This window comes from Vanacampus margaritifer, chromosome 8, assembly GCF_051991255.1.
Source record: "Vanacampus margaritifer isolate UIUO_Vmar chromosome 8, RoL_Vmar_1.0, whole genome shotgun sequence".
Classification (NCBI taxonomy): Eukaryota; Metazoa; Chordata; class Actinopteri; order Syngnathiformes; family Syngnathidae; genus Vanacampus; species Vanacampus margaritifer.
The window spans coordinates 9,341,421-9,359,451 of NC_135439.1; the positions used below are offsets into that span (position 1 = coordinate 9,341,421).

At 39.7% G+C, this 18,031-nt stretch overlaps 1 protein-coding gene across 1 annotated transcript in view; it reads right to left on the reverse strand.

Moving 5' to 3' along the window:
* Positions 1-473: 473 nt before the first annotated feature.
* The window catches only part of poc1a (POC1 centriolar protein A), a 29,443-nt gene continuing 11,885 nt past the window's right edge, over positions 474-18,031 (reverse strand). The window contains exons 10-11 of the mRNA XM_077573071.1: positions 8,286-8,510; positions 474-1,319 (exon numbers count right to left, since the gene is read on the reverse strand). Coding sequence (XP_077429197.1) covers positions 1,188-1,319; positions 8,286-8,510 — 357 coding nt within the window. The 3' untranslated portion in view covers positions 474-1,187. The remainder of the gene's footprint in view (positions 1,320-8,285; positions 8,511-18,031) is intronic.

Consider the following 18,031-nt stretch of genomic DNA (forward strand, 5'->3'; position numbering starts at 1 on the left):
GTATGGCAGTAACTGAGTTAATTGCTTCCTTTTGGAAACTCTAATAACTTTGTTCCGATCTGCAAAAAGTCTACCTTAACTTTGATCACAAGTGATGCGTATGTTGTCGCTGGATGATCTCCTCCCCTGCCTACACGCCCGCCCCCCCCCCCCCCCCCAAGGGAACCCCCAACTTGGCGGGCTGACGCGTACCACTTGGCAGAAGTTGGGCCTAATACGCGGCAGCTCCGAAAATCTGGCAAAGGAGGAGGTGAAAGTGACTCACCGGGCGCTTGCGATGACAAAACTCACGACTCACGCTGTCCACATCTCTGCTGAAGACAACAAACGAAAGGAAAGTCACGATGTGTCGGACAAGCGCTCTGGGCTCCGGGGACCGGTCGCTGGAGGAAATGGTCCCCTTAAAGCGTGACTGGTGATGACATCATTGCTCGGGCAGGAGGAATGACAACAAATGGACTTGCAAATGGTAATGAAAGCGCATCTGGAGACTCTTTAATTTCAACTAGGGGAGGGGGAAAAAAACAAAAAACACACAAGATAAAAACAATAACAACATGGTTCGGCTACAACAGTAAAAGTCACGTTTTAGTGAAAGTATAGAAAGTAAATACAAATATACAAAAAGCACCTCAAGATTAACTTTCACTTTAAGAGGACCTTCATGGAACTATTTTGTATGAGCCATTAATACTTTTTATGAATGGCTTTACGTCTTTTACGTGGGTCTGCTTTTGCAAGTTGTCATGGTAACCAAAGCTGGACTCCGTATTGACCCAGGAGTGTTCGGGACAGGACGGGTTACAGGCCGCTTGTATAAGGCATGGCCAGTCAAGTCAAGAAATCGGGTGTAAAGGCTTTAATTCTTAATCGTTTGGCATTTTTGTATGCCACATCTTATAAAAAATGTAAAAAAAAAAAAACTGGAAACTGATAAAAGACATACCGTAACTGGTCATAAATAATTCTTCTTATGTTGCACTACTTTTGAAAAACGGCCAGATAAAAGTTTGTCCCAAAAAAACAAACAGACAAGTAGGAAATTGTCGCCTACTGCAAACACACTTAGTCAGCAGAAAGGAGACACTCTCTCAGAACTGTTGCAAGCAACCACCTCTGCAACATTTGTCCCTGCCGCGCTTCAAGCGTCTCCGCGAGGACGAGTTGGGATAGGCAAGCGGCGAGGCTCAGTACTCGGCAGGCGGCGTCCAGCTAGCCTCGTCTGGGGACGCTTGGGCGTGAGACACCACCTGGTTCTGTAAACACTGCTTCAGCTTGTCTTCCGTCAGCGTCAGCCGCTGTTCCAAGATGGACACTGTCTGGACGGACAAAGACGGGGATGATGATGATGATGAAGGGAAGCGAGATGATGAGGGAAGGCAGGAGATGGATAGACAAGAGGACAGAGGAGGCATGTTAGACAAGGACGTGCAGCGCCAGCGTGACAGTGATGGACAAATAATGGCTGCAATTGTGTGAGTGTGTGTGTGTGTGTGTGTGTGTGTGTGTGTGTGTGTGTGTACTTTCGAGGTGTCGTGAGTGCGAAACAATATTGCTTTGGAAAATGTCTGCTTCTGCCTGGCACAAGACACTCGAGAATAGATGCAATATGGATCGGTGTAATCAGCACAATTGGCAGACTTCACTGGAAATTACAACGATTAAGGCAACAAGTTCACATAAAAAAAAAAAAATAAAAATACATCTTCCTATAGAAAATTATGTCAGTTGCCATTAGATCACACAGTTAACATGTATTTATCTTGATTTGTACTAGTGACGTTTAGTTAGAAGTTAGACATTTTTTAACAGTCATAAGCAATATAATTTCAAACTCATATTACACAAACGTACTTACAAAATAAATGCCCAACTGATTGGTTGATAAAAAAATAAAAAATAAAAAAAAGACCAGTAGTGTCCATGTACGTGCACAAGTGGCAAAGACTCTCCCTAACTTCCACAAGGAACCCAGGTTACTTAGCTTCTCCCCGGTTTTTGTCTCACAGTCGCGATATATCACTTCAAAATACTTCCTTGACACCAATTACCACTTTAGGCGGGGGGGGGGGGGGGGGGGGACGACTATATTTTGGTCAGCATGTCGTTGGTCGAATATACAATACAATTGATATTCCAGCCAAACCATGGTTCCACTATATTCAGAACAAAAATTTCAAAATAAAGATGAGTTCAACCTTGTTTGCGTATAATACTTATGCACACCTGCCAAAATGTCCTCAAATCACAGCAACTAAAGTAAATAACAGACGAGAAAGCGTGCAGGCGTTCTCTAATGAACCGAGCACATGTTGCTGGTGCCACTGGTCTTGCGAGTTCAAGGCTCAGCCGCTCCTTGATTCAATTATTTGTGACTGCAGCAAAAAAAAAGGCTACATGTCTGTTATTTTGCTTCGGCTTCATTTGATTTCCTTTTGTTTTTGCCCCTGACGGATCGATTTGTTATTTGAATTTTGAGTAGTGCCTGAAGACATCCAAGACAAGAGAACAATGGCGTCTCACTGCAAAGCCAGGCGGTGTAATAATGATCACAAATCATTCAGGCGGCACTTTTACGACGAGTTCTGCAAAAAAAAAAAAAAAAATCATCTCAAGGAGGCTGAAAACACTAACATGATTGTGAACGTCTCCCTTGTGTTGCCTGGTGACAAACACAGTGCGGCAAGGAAGCTCACGACTTTGGATACAGTGAGTGAGGAACACGTCGACGTGTCTTAAACTGTCTTGTTAAATGCTTCAAACAAAAAGACCTTGTTTGCAAGGTTGGGTGAAAAACGGTTATTTACTAAAATCTTGACAGAATGGAAACGTCTCATGTTTTTGTAAGCATTGTCTGTTTTGGAGAGTTGGGTGCTGCTTTGTTAAATACATACATTACATAGGTTAATTTAGTGCAAAGTTTTCTACGTAGAAATAAGATGGTGGCCCGATGAAAATATTTGTAGATGAATTAAATGACACTCATTCACGTTAAGTACTAGCAGTATCGACACCGGTGCATACTAAAAAAGTACTTATACTAGTATTGGTCTGAAAAAAAGGTGTCGATCGACATCCACAATTTTTTCCATCAAAAGCCCTTTCGCAGTCTTGTTTTTGTTGTTTAAAGTATCACAAAATAAAAAAATAAATAAATAAATACTAGTCACTGTTTTTCTTAACATGATTTTTTTCACAAAAATCCTGATTTTCTCCTTTTGTTTTGGCTGATTTGTTGATTCAGTTATATAAACAGTTATGTGAAACATGTTGCATAAAAATGACTTATGCCCTCATTAATGAACAAATTAAGTGAAGGTGAGCCTTAAGCTTTTTTGATTACGCCACACGAGGCAAAGGGAACATGTTAGCAAAAGTAATTATGTGTTATGAAACTGTCCTACACTGAATGGATATCGTGAGCCCTGATAATAATCAGATTCTCGCTCTGTGATCTTTTTTTTTTTTTTTTAATGGGTGATATTCAACAGAGCTTTCCATGAGGCTATTGTCAGACTTGTAGGGGCCTCAAGCTTCTTTTACTGCTGTGAGAAGCTGCCCAAATTGAAATCTATGGAACAAAAACGCAGCCTATATTTTGAGATTGGATCCGAGCGATGCTTCAAATGACTGTAAAAAAAAAAAAAAATTAAAAAAGAAAGAAAGAAAAGATCTAGAAGTAAAGCTCAAGTCAGGTTTGGAGAGTCTCAGGTTTAACTAAAAACATAAATTTGGAAGGAATAACAAAGGGGGTCAGTCCGTGGAGTCTCCAACTGCACAAATTAAACATTTTGAGACAATTGGCAGAACATCAGGGCATGCAGAATTCCAGAGAAGTCCAAAAAGTACCGGACTACTGTACTGTGATATCTCACAAAAATAGGACAGAACGCTGATCAAAGTATTAAATAAATGCATTTCCAAAGATAAGATGGCTGAAAAGTCCTGACAGTGATATTACATTTGTGGTTGTTTTATTCTTAGACTTCTGCAATAATGTTAAAAAAAATTGATTAGTTGCGTTAATTAGTCCAGCTCATTAGTCATTAAGGTTAAGGGAGTGTTTGGCTTTAACCGAATGTATTAATGTACCGAAACATTTATCAAAAATAGAATCGTTCAACATTAAATACGACCAAATCAAATTTTGACTAGTGAATAATAATGATCTTCATGGGGCAGAATGGATTGTTGTCAAACTTTAAGGTATTTCTATACTAAATATGACCACTAGTGCTTTAGAATCTCGTTCAATACTTTTTAGGAGCAATCGAGTATCTATCAATATCTTGTAAAGAGCTTTCGATAAAGCTTGTCTTCTGATCATCAATAAAGTTGCTCAACCATGAACTCCATGAGAAAAAAGCAGGGTTTTTCCTGTGTACAAAATTCAGAAGCGGCCACCTTATTTGGTCACCACCTCCAGCCTAAGTGACTGACAATCAATGAATGCTTTAACATGATAATAGTCATATTCTGATTGGAACTATTATTCTTATTATTGAAACATGGAATTATTATATGTTGCCTGTAAAAAAAAAAAATGAAAGCGAGTCAGTTGAATTTACAGAATACATGCACGTCATGGCGCAGGTGGGCGGCCGATAATGGTACCGCCGTGAGTACCGATACCTTATACAGACGCTCCCCACCTTACGAACGAGTTACGTTCCGGACGATCGTTCGTAAGGTGAATTTGTTCGTAAGTCGCTTCAGTGCTATATTTTGTATTATAATTTATGTTTAAAGCCTATATAAGTATATTGAAGGTTTATATAAGTATGTTTAAGGCTTGTACAAGTAACCTGCATTGGTTTGTACTGAAAAAAACTTTTAATAAAATGGAGAGAATACGGACAGTACTGTACTGTACTACGTATGTTAGAGAGAGAGAGCGAAAGACACACACACACAGTATGTACATGTACGTAATAAGATAAATAAAATGAAGTTTAACTTACTTTTGGAAGATGTACTTGATGCTTAAGGAGATGATGGAGGAGGAGGAAGAGGAGGATTTTATATCATGAGAGATTCTTCGTCGTCGCTGGAATCGGCTTCAAAAGTTATTTCCTCCTTTTATGGGGACCGCCGTTTCTTCCTCCTCCTCCTCGACACGTTGCTGAGCCTCCAATGAGCTCTCACAGCGCCAATCGTCGGTATTAGCGGCGGAAAGAAGCACTACGCGCAATACAAAATCTAACTCACAGCATTTCTTTCCAAACATTTTTCGACATACTGTACGCGCAGAAATGTTCGTATGTACCGTTGTTCGCAACTCGAATGTTCGTAAGTAGGGGAGTGTCTGTAATAAAACTGGTATTGGCACCGATACCGATACCTGGTATCGATAGTGACCCATCATAGTGAGGATAATACCACCGCTGCCTCAATTTGAGCCAGGAAAAACCCTGTAACTGTATATGTAGACAACTGATAGCAGGCCTGTAAACATAATAAGGACGTTTCAATAGTTTGTTGATGTCCAACACGCCAATAATGCCTCGCCAAACAAATTATGAGTAAATTGCTGCCTGCAGTCTTTGTCTTGAGATGTAGGCCATGTGTGGGTGAGGGGCGTTTTCTTTGGGGTCATCCGACGAGGCATCTCCTGTGATTCAATCCATCCAAGCGGGGTAAAAGGCGTGTATATCTTTCTCCCAGTCTCTGTTCTCAAGATCAATAACACCCTGTTTATCTTACCAACCTGATATGGCCCCCTCGGTCCTCAAGACTTACTAATGTTGTTTGTGCGATTGTGCACGTGTCCCCAGGCTACAGCAACATGATACTGCTCCATAGTTTTCATTTAGGATAGGAACCAAATCTTTTTGCCCCTAAAATAGAGCGAGCAAGTTTTTTCTTTTCAGCCTTGAATGCATTATACTCCCCATCGCCTTTAGCATTACCCGGCCTTGTGTTACATGTTGAAGTCTCATCGCTTTGGTACGGCCTAAGCTACATCCGACCCAAAAGACAGACTGGTGTTGATGCCACGCTGTTTCAGTAGTAAAAGTGAGAAATAAAGATTTAAAACAAGTTTTTTTTTTTTTTTGTGATATGTTGTGGGTAAACGCGTGCAGTCTATATGACTAGCAGAGACACATGACCCAAATATACATTGAGTAGGGTATTAGAAACATATTTTTGTGTGTGTGTGTGTGTGTTAACGGATATCCTTTCTACAATGTGGCCTTTGCGTGACACTTTTCAACACCGGAAGGAAACTACAGCTTTGTAGTCACTTTGTCGTACGCTAAATTGTGTACATGCTAACATTACTAACATGCTAGTGCGGTTTGAGGGCAGTAACCTAAAAAAAAAAATCTTGGGGAAAGGATGTAGGTCATCTTGTAAAGTTTATTTACGTGTGGGACTGGGTTTCATATACCTGATGATAATTTGGTAAAAAGGACTTCGTGAGCACTAAATAGGGGCGGACCGGCCCGAGAAAGTATTTGTCAACTTTAGGGGGAGGGCAAGAACCAGCTTGGACTCGTACCTAATATCTGGCAACTCAATTTGAGTCACCACTGATTCATACAAAGCTCTCACTAAAATTATTTAAAAAGTCATTAAAGGGTGAGCAAAAAAAAAAAATTCTAACCAGTGAGATGGGTATGATGCATTATGAAATTGTCAGACTAAAGATGAACAAATCAGGGGGCTGCCGATACTGATCTTTTTTTTTTTTTTTCTGGAGAGCTCAGTATTGTTCATTCGGTAATTTTACCGATTTGACATGTCATCATCGTTGCTCTTTTTTTTTTCCTGATACCGATCTTAACACCAATAGCTTGAAGGGCTCCTTCTACAACAGGAAAATCAACTCCATAATCAAAGAAATGGAATGCATTGAAACATGTTCCTAGAAATCACAGCTTCCCTCCATTGCTTTATAGAACGGCTGATGGGCAACATTGAAAAAGTACTCTGGCTTGAGTGCCAAAGAATATGTATAGGGTGATACGTAGCACTTAAATACATATAGTGCTGTACATATAGAGGGGGAGGACAACTGACAACTGGGTGGGGTGGTGGGCGGACAAGCGAAAAACAGCTAAGACAGCAAAGTGTGTCTTTGGAAGCTTCTGTCGTATGCTGAATAATTCATTCGCTTCAATCAGATTCCTCGATATGAGAGTTTCGAAGAGCTGAATGGTGAAGCGAGAAAGTGAGTATTGGCAGTTTATTTGTGCTTTCCTAATAGCATGGGCGCTATAATATGCACGCATTTGCCTTATTTGATAGCGCGGTTGTTGCACTGTAAAGTGGTAAAGAGAAATTGTCGTGACGGCCATCCGGCGAGGCCTAACCTCTCCTCGAGAGTTGACATGTCATGACAGAAAAGGTCAGAGTTCATTCCGTGACTAGTCATTGTGTCAGATATTCCCGTTGTCATTCTAGGTGTTTTCAGACTTGAAAGAAGCTTGCATTAGTGGTGAAATGTGCAAGGGGTGACAAAGCATGCTACAGCCTGCCTGGATGAGCTGCCCCCCCCCCACCCCCCCTACAGAATCCCATGCAGGTTTCTACACATGACCTTATGTTTGACTCCAAAGATTCCTTTGCGGCATGTCCCCATTCAACAACATCCAGCTTTGGAATTTGCAGACACTCCATTTATTTTGACGCTCTATTTGTGGTGCCCCCCCCCCCCAAACCCAAGCTCCACTATATATGATATACAGAATAACTAAACTTCCAACCTATTTTTTTTTATCATTACTTTCTCACCACATTTCATTCACTTCCGTCTCTTTAAAAATGTGTCTTGGGATATATTGACAGAGCTAGGTCAATATATTTGCACATTTGCACCCTTGGAGAACCTAAGTGGAACACCCCAATGAAAAAAACAAAGCTTTCTAAAGTAGCTGCATATCAAATATTGCTGAAAGATAGTTGCCGCTATGGAAGAGGCTCTACAAATACCTCCTCACATCATCTGAGGATACATAATTCATGAATCAAACGTGGATAAAATAACACAGAGGGGCTGCCGCTGACAATTAAAACAGGATTACAACCAAATCCATATTGAACACAAGTTTTTGGAAGGTGATGTTCGCTTGAACTGAATGAAATGTAATTAATCAACCAGTTGGATGCAGTGCCAAGCACCATAGACGGACTTATGTAATCATTTTCGTGTCCGTTTTTGTTGCTAAAAAACATTTCTGGCCTACGAGTTGAGAAGTCAAAGGACGCTTTTGTTCTCTACTTGCGTGAATGGGTGGAGCGGTCGGTACGTGCCACGAAAGATGAGCCCGACGTCCGCTTACCTGCGTGAGAACATCCAGTTGAACCATAATGTGTTCAAGTGTGCTGGTTAGACCGGGCGTGCTTTCCTCCGAGGCAAGGGGCGCTTGGAGCGGGGGCTCGGGCGGACCCTGGACGTTTGCGTGGGCGGAGGTGGAACCGGTGCTCGGATGCCTGTGGGCACTGGGATGCATGGCTGCGCTGTGACGACGGCCTGTTTTGGCAGCTGTTTGGGAGAGTTGCGAGGCCTAAAATCACACGAAACAGAAACACGGTCACTATCTTAAAACCTTAAAACTAATTCATAAACCTAAATTGTAATCCTAACCCTAACTTGAAAGCCTAACTTGAAGCCTGAACCTCAACTTTTAACCCAAATCCTAACTTGAATCCCAAATCTTAACACTGAAAAACCCTAACATTCAATTTAAACCGCAACATACAAGCCTATGACCTTGACTCCAAATTCTTAACCTGAAGTTTTAAACCCTAATCCTAAAAGGAAACAGAGGTGCACGCCCTACAACCAAATGCATGTACTGGTATAACTCATGTCAGTGACTTACAACTAAGAGCATGAGTATGCTGCTCTGAGTGGGTGGCAAATGACTATGTTCCACACCAAACAAAATAATTATCTTAGAGAGCATGCTCAAACATGTACTTTCAAACTATATGTTGGTAGTGACAAGCTTATTTTCCCCCAGAATTGGGAGTGACCCAAAAGAAACGGAAATTTGTGCTGGCCTGGCCTGAAATTTTGACTGCCAAAAACGTTATATAACGTTTAGTAAAATCATATGGAGGAGTGCCAAAGACGTTAAAAGACGTTTTTTTTTTTTCAAAACAGAGGTGAAACTAACCATTTTCTATTGTTGATTACTGAAAAACGGAATAAGGTAGAAACAAACTTTTTTTCTGATGAAAGATGAGTGTCCAATCTTTCATTTGGTAGTATGTGTGTTTCCATAGTCCAAACACATAATTTTTTGTGGACCTTGAAAGATCAGTCAAAAATGCTTAAATCGGCTGGAACCCACGGCATCCCTTTTCTGAAAACGTCTGGCAGTCAAAGAGTTAAATGATCAAACTAGGAAAAGATTAGACACACGCAAAAATTCAAAGTCTGGAAAAATTCTGTTTAGTTTTTGCTTTTCGATATACAATGAGCATAAGGTATATACTATATGTTACTTTCACACAAAAGAGAAAATCAGTTTAATTCAATACAGTGGACCCTTGCATACTTCTAGTTCGGTACCCGTGGATTCGCATATTCACAGATTTTTGTCAATAATACCCTGTTTTTTCATGGAAAATTAGGGTTGTTGTGGGGTTTTTTTTAAGTGGGTTTCTTGAATTTTTCCCCCTAAGCATTTCAATGAGCATCAATTATAATGCAGATTTTCACTATTCAGGTACGATACCAATTTGGATAACTACTCCAATATGACAAACCTACACCACTTTGCCAGCCTGGCATAAAAATTCCAGGCAAGTAGAGAGAGTCATGTAGGCTGAGAAGTCTTTTGTTAAGAGCTACATTTGAGTCAAACGTGGCAAGAATGATAAGAAAAACATGTGGTTTAACGTTAAAATTATTACAATATATTAAAACAGGGATGTGATTTGACCAAAGTGAATCTGAAAATTTAGCCGGGGGTCTGGGGGCCGCTGGCACCCAGCTAGGTCCAGGGCAGTGCCCTGGTGGGGGGACAAGGGGGGCGCAGCCCCCCGGAGCTCATGGGTTTTCCGTGTTTTTAAGTACTTTCAATGCACTCACATGACAAAGAAATAGACAAAACAACAGCATAAATTTTCAATGTATATTGAACTATCCCATATAAAATGGCAGTTTTAGTCAACTCAAAATCAGTCACATTCAAAAACATTGGACTGCCTTTGCTTTTAAAAACTATCACTGAGAATATCATCATATCGAACTCATGTGATTACTAAGTTAACACATAAATAATGTTGAAGAGTTCAAATTTCATGAACAAATAATTATATCATGACCAAATGAAAAGTAACTCATATTAGAGCATACCACAAATGTCTTTGTTATAGCAGAAGATGTTATCTGTCGGAGTCATGTGCATACACAATGAACTACTAAAAAAAAATAATAATAAAATAAAAATCGGATTTTTTTTTTTTTGGGGGGAGATAAAAAAAAGCGGAATTCCGCGAATTAGCGGAAAAATCACATCCCTGATTAAAATTATTACTCTGAAACAGATGCCAAGTTACAAAAAAAAAAATTATATTTTGAACAATCATTTTCATCCAAATTATAAGATTTAATATCATTATCAAGTACCGGTATCAGTGAATACTCAAATTAAAGCGCTTGTACTCATACTAAAAAAAAAAAAGTGGTATCGGCGCATCCTTAGTTTTTGTACTGTATTACAAAAGCTGCTGCGATGCTTACAAGGGGGTCACCGCAGGCTAACCAAAACAGCTTATGTAAACAGACCGTGAAATCTACATATCCTTATAACGGCACTGAAGGGATGAACATGTCCTCAAGTTCCCTCCGTGGTGTTTACATGATGCTCGTGAAAAGTGCAGCTCAACCATATGATCCATCCATCCACTGGTGTAGTTTGTTACTACCCGGTGAACACTAAGGCCTTGGCATATGATTCACATTATCGTAAGCATTAAGCAACAGTAGAGCATGTGACATTCCGATTTATTACCATTCAGTTGTTTTCTATTCCCCCTCCTCAAGATTTAACATCTGTATTTGGTTTACATCGCCTTCTTCTGAAATTGGAATCGGACATTGTCATCATTTTTTTTCTCCGTCGATTTTCTTATTCATGACTTAAACAATCAACTGCTCTTCCATTTTGAACTCAAGACGAGACAAAAAGCAATCTTGTTTCGTTTGTATTCTGCATTCCAGACAGAAATTTCTCAAATAATAAGCGCATATCTTAGATGTGACGTTTCTACACAGCCGGTCCTGACACTTGCACGTTTTGCACTACACAGTCAGGCAAAAAACCCTGATGTGCTCAAATGTAAACACAAACTGTATGTGCACACCAACTCAGCACACATAGTAACCACCCCTACTAATGAATCACCTGGAGTGGAAAACCAACAGTGGAAAATTTCCTGAGGCCCCAAATGAAACTTTGATTTGAAAGCAGCCATCCATCAATGGACCTTGCATGCTGCACTACAAACTACACAAGCACGGGAAAATACTGACACACGAGTGCAGAACATTTACATGAGAGGAGACGGACACAAGCGCATGACTGGATTTTACAACTTGATACAAAAGGATGCTGAAACTTGAAAAATTCTTCAACGCTATGAGGCTCTTTCCAACCCAGGTGTTACTCATAACATTCATGGGGGCATTTTATTGAGGTGCCAAAGCTCTGAAGTCATGCAGCCTGCCTCATTGGCATGCTTTCACCCAGCTCGCACTACCATTAGAAGCTACAAATGATCCGAGACATGGAGAAAAAAAAAAAAAGAAATGTTAGCATGTGTGTCATTACCAAAGGACTATTCAGATGCATTTTTAGTCTTATAATTTAATGTAACTGGAACATCAAAAGTGGTATCGCTCCATGAACACAGGGTTTTATTTTGGTCTTGAGAATGATCTGGATGAATGAGAATACTCACAGGCGTATAAGGGCTTTGGAGGTCGAGAGGTTCAGGGTTTGAATCTGTCTTAGACTTGGCTGTGTGGGATTTTCTCTCAGTGATTTATTAGGGTTTCCATGGTTAGGACACGGGTGGATAAGATTTTAGATTTTTTTTTTTTTTTTTGGGGTGGAAACCCTGAGCCAACTCAAAGATCATGGGCTACAAATCACAATGGTTCCTGCTTTGCCCAATGTTTGGAGATTGGGCCAAAAAGATACCATGTAGTTACATCATATGAGCAAATTCTTGATTTCGCAGCTTGTTACTGTATATCACAGACATTTCTTTGGACTGTCATTTTCCCTTTTGTTGCAGCATCATACAACTGCATTTTTGCCCCACGCCCCAACCTTTCACTCTCCATTTTCACCCGCTCCACCGGTCCATTACCTGCCCTCTTGGACTCCCGTTACGATCTAGTCCTCAACCCTGCCCATCCATATCTCCTCCCTCTTTTCTCTCATGTTCACATTCCATCTCCTGCTGGCAAATGTAATCAATTCCCCACTGTCAACATAACCTGCTAGAATCATACAAACTTTCGAGATCCAGTGAAAGAACCGCACAATGGAATAGTAGAAACTAGTATTTTGTGGATTATTTTAGTGTACCACTAATGGTGATTAATTAATGAACCAGTGGAGTACATTCTGGTACTTCGATGACTTGACTTTCTTTCTTCAAAAAAATCTTCATATTAATATTTTGTTTAGCTATAGAACACCTGTGCATTATATACAAAAATATTTCTTCCAGACCCATCTTTAGCTGGCATAGACTTTCTGTCGATAGAAACGGACAGGCCTGATGAACATTTTCAATCAGTCCATTATACATTTACCACGAAATGTGGTCGGTTCAAGCACTGGCAGATGTATTTTTTTTTTAACTTGAAAGCTTGTGAATAACTGTTACAGGAATTATTCAGCATTTGGATTGATGAAAGATTCTTTGAAAGCAGTTTGTTAGTCGAACTTGGTTTCGATTTCCTTGACTGTCCTTTTCTAGATTTTCTATGTAATATTAAATTGCATTTCTCTAGTTTTTGCCATCCCCCAGCAGATAATATTGAATATTTTGTATCTAAAACTATTTCGTATAAAATGTTCTCTCATCTTAGTGATGAAAAACAACTTCACACACAATTACAGTATATCAACAAGTGGCTACTATAGCTCCATGCTACGAGCTAGTAAATTAGCCAGCATTAGTTAGCAATCAGATTAACATTATTGTTGAAATCTTATAGCCGTTGGATTAATATTACATTATCACTATAACTACTTCTTTTTTCTTTTCTTTTTTTTTAATCTTTCACCGTGAATCTACTTGACCTCATCTTTCAAGTTTGAAGATTTTGGACCTTACAGGGTCTTTTCAGCTTTATTTCAGTAACTTCAAAGAGTTCTCCGCATTGCAGTCATATGCATGTACTGTGCACAAAAGAACAATGAGAACAATAGCAAAGGGAAGAGAAGTTCATGATGCTACGGAAGTCTCCGCTGTCCCTCCACATCCTACAGCCGTGCGGTGCAGTGGAGTGTGCATGTGTGTGTGTGTTGAGCTGTGAAGGGGAAGCCTGTTGCGAGCGTGCAGCTCGTCTGCCTGTACACGTGAGCGGGAGAAAGACCCAGATGTGAAGCTCGAGACGATTGGGGGAGGCGGGGGAGATTAGGGTGGATGTGATAAGAGAGAGCTGATCTGCCTGTCAGCTATGGATGGCGCTCACACACACACACATATGTACACTCATCTATTTTCACAAAGTAGCAAATACTTGATCAGCTGTGGTGAGCACTGAGAAAAATCAGAAACACTGCAACCACACAGCCAGTCTCGGTGTTGGGCTGGGCTCGTTTTAAAGCCGATTTATTGTGTCGAACAAACAGGCCTCCGTGTTTCTGGTGGCGTGCCCGCGACTGGCAAACTATCATGCAGCCTCGCATCCAAGCACATAAACGGATCAGCATATCAAATGAGCTACTTTGGAATTCCCTGTGGATTTTAGTTCCGAGGGGGTTAGCCGCAACGGTGAGAGACCTTTCCCTCCATGCGCTGATCTCATTAGTCAATCTTTTCCTGATTAAATTAATTGGAACCTAAGGCTGGATTGGGCTGTGAGAGGATGCTGAGCATGGTGGGGAAGGTTCTTCCAAAACACCTTGCTTAAGCTTAAAAACACAGACAGGGGGCCTTAAAGGGGAACTAAACGCAAACATTTTCTTTGAAAGAAGATTATAAAGCCTTTCTGTCCCATAGCAAGTGATCTTATTATGATGAGCTGCCAGTGTTCATTCTGGTGGCAGAACACTTTCCCCACATTTTATTCACTGCATTATCCCACTTCATATCACCTCACAGCAACACTAAGCGAGGACGATTTACCGCCCGTTATTAGAACAACTCTGCTTGTTGTTTTTACGCCCAAATCCATAAAACATTTGAAATCCATTTCTAACAAACTACTGTTTAAGCAAGAGGGTGACATTTTTTCACCTCTTCTATTTCCTCTCGGCCGACACACACACACACACGTGGCAGATGAAAGAGGCGCTATAAATAATTAATTCTGAATGGATAAATAATACATGAAAAGCAAAACCTAGGAAGGTGGCATTTTCCTGGTGCGTCATCTGGCAACGATGCCGACGTTGCAAGTCGCAGGTGACAATACAGGAAAAAAAAAAAAAAAGATGAATGGGAGTCCAGAAACGAACCTTAATTAAAAACGGTTTATCTGTATGCAGCCATGTCGTCTAAATAACTAGACTGTCTTTCAATGAGAGAAACGCCTAGTTTTAAAAATCCTGGACTCAGTTTTCTTGGGGGGAGGGGGTCATCATTTTAATAAAATCCTGATCTGATAGCATGTCTTATGCTAAATAACGTTTCATGTAACCAGTGGGTGCTTTTAGCCTTCTATTGGAGTTAAAACAGGTCGGATTAACTTTAGCACTTAAAGTTTGTATGTGTATTTACTGTGCCCATTAGGAGCTATGAATGCAATTTCAGGAAAGTGACCTTTAGCTAAGACCCCCACCGTGCTTTAGCTACTTTTGCTAATAAGTCCAACGTTATTTTTGAAAGCTAACACCAGGAAATACAGTTCCTTTGAAACTCACTAGTTCTCAATTAATTATCACAATGATTTTAAAAAATCAGAGGCCTACTTTTTTTTCTTTTTCTTTTTTTACTGTAGCCTGGTTGAGGACAATAAAACTTCTTAGTTCAGTTTTCAAATTCCCCTTTTGGTTCAGATTTAGCATTTTACTTCAATGAGTCAATCCAAATAATTAAAGCCAGCAAAGTGGCAAGGCAACATCTCAGTAAATAGATGCTTGTTTGCTTTTCTGCATGTGTATGCACTTGTTGAGGCAAATGACCAATAGGGTATGAGAAAGTACAAAGATGGATCATTATGTGTGGCTCTGGTCCGTAGGCAGGGCAACGATCAATATGGGCAAGAAGAAAAGGATGCTGAGTGTTGTGCACGCGAGGACCTTGGCTTTGTCCTTGTTGATGTAAGTAACACTGCGGCAGGTTGAAATGATTGAAATCCAAACCATTCCCTGAGGTTTCCCCCCCCCCTCCCTTCAACCACCTGCCCCTTTTAAGTGTGAAAGAGATATCTGACGAGGCATTTTAATATTTAAAGAGAACTAATAGTCGCAATTCTCTCAACCTTGTTTACCTTTTGAGAAAAAGGTTTGTCCATTATTTGCTCTGAGAGTGTGCGTAATCGGTTAAAAACATGTCGGATCTTCCCATCTAGGATCAACTTTAAATGTCAACTTAGCGAGAGCCACTACATCGTGATAACTTACATTGATGTTTCTGCATTTGGCAATTTATTATTATATTATATTATTAGTATGGGATTTTTTTTAATGGGCTTTAGGTGAACTGATGAATACACACACACGCACATACACATACTCACCCACATAAAAAAAAAATATATATATATATATATATATATATATATATATATATATATATATATATATATGTATATATATGTATATATATTTAAAAAAAAACATTTATTAATTTTTTTTTAATTTATTTGTTTTTTTTTTAAAAAAAAGAAGAGCAATGATGATGTCAAATCGAATAAACAATACTGAGCTCTCCTGGAGAAAAAAAAAAAGTCAACTTGAGGGGAAATCTTGAGAAGTGCATAAACATCTTGATTCCCATAACAACTGTGCAGCTAAATGCAATGTAATAGTGTAGGTTCATCACTTAATTTGATCGTTAACTCTTTGACTGCCAGACGTTTTGAGAAAAGGGATGCCGTGGGTGCCAGCCGATTTAAGCATTTTGACTGATCTTTCAAGGTCCACAGAAAATAATGTGTTTGGACTATGGAAACACACGTACTACCAAATGAAAGATTGGACTCTCATCTTTCATCAGAAAAAAAAGCTTGTTTCTACCTTATTCCGTTTTTCAGTAATCAACAATAGAAAATGGTTAGTTTCACCTCTGTTTTGAAACAAACGTCTTTTAATGTCTTTGGCACTCCTCCCTAGGGTTTTACTAAACGTTATTTAACGTTTTTGGCAGTCAAAGAGTTAAGAACGAAAAAGTATGGAGTTGATAATCAATTGAGGCAAAATGGAGGCTGCAATGAGTAGCGGTGCAAAACACCCATTTTGAAAAACGAGTTTAGAATGTTCAGTTTGCTTATACAATACCCTTGAAAGTTATATTTAAACAAACATTTTCTTTAAATCAATGACTAGCTCATAACGAAAAAGTGCATTACTAATTTAAATGATATATTCTATTTTAGCAAGCAAAAATGACAAAATGCCCTGTCCAAAAATAAATAAATCAATAAATCAATCAAGGAAGAACCATCCATCCATAACTTCTACATTGCCATATTGGAAACTCCTGAGTAATACACATGACTGCCTCCTACAGGACTGGAGAGGGACATTTGGACAACAGGAAGGTAAGAATGAATGTGAGGCCTTAACTCTGACATAACACAATGTCAAACATTAGCCATTAAATCTCATCTCAACTCTCTTATGACTTTGCTACTACCCCTCCAAGTTGGTAAAGACCAGTTTCGTTTGTTGTGGTTAATCCAGATCATCAACCCAGGCGAAAAATGGGTTTATGAATTTGCAACTGATAAGGGACATATTATGGAAAATTGGCTTTTTAATTGCTTGTCTAAAAAGTCTCTGAAGTGCCTGCCCATCCATGTGTAAAATTACACAACCAAGTGCAATTTTTGCAAGCTGCCTATTTCCATAAATGCGGCCTTTGAGTAAGCTGTTCAGAATGATGTTGAATTTTGGCATGTTTACGTTTAGTTGATTGGTCGGCTGTATGCGCTACATACACAGATCTGTACGAACTGACATATCTAATTTGCATGCTTGGTGATAAGGTCATCCCTTCACAGGTGTTTTCCTTCTGGGGGCTTGCATGTTTTCTGGCTTAAGTAGCCACCCGCTAGTTCCACCCTTAGTTGTTATGCAATGAAAGCCATAAAGGAGTGTCACGAGTGGCTCATTTGCATGTGACAGAACCACCCACTTAAAACAGGCCTATTTCAGCGAGACAAAAAAAAAAAAAAAAGGAGCGTTAAGACACAAGAAGCTGTTTTAAATTAACTCTTTGACTGCCAAAAAACGTTAAATAACGTTTAGTAAAATCATATGGAGGAGTGCCAAAGACGTTAAAAGACGTTTGTTTCAAAACAGAGGTGAAACTAACCATTTTCTATTGTTGATTACTGAAAAACGGAATAAGGTAGAAACAAACTTTTTTTTTCTGATGAAAGATGAGAGTTCAATCTTTCATTTGGTAGTTTGTGTGTTTCCATAGTCCAAACACATACTTTTCTGTGGACCTTGAAAGATCAGTCAAAATGCTTAAATCGGCTGGCACCCACGGCATCTCTTTTCTGAAAACGTCTGGCAGTCAAAGAGTTAAGAAGAAAAAAAATAAGCACATCTCCTTTAAGCACGGTTCCCGTAGTCGTTAGCATGTCAACAGTGGGTTTGAATCTCGGCTGGGGTAATTATGTGGGTTTTCTCCGGGTATTCTGGCTTCCTCCTATATT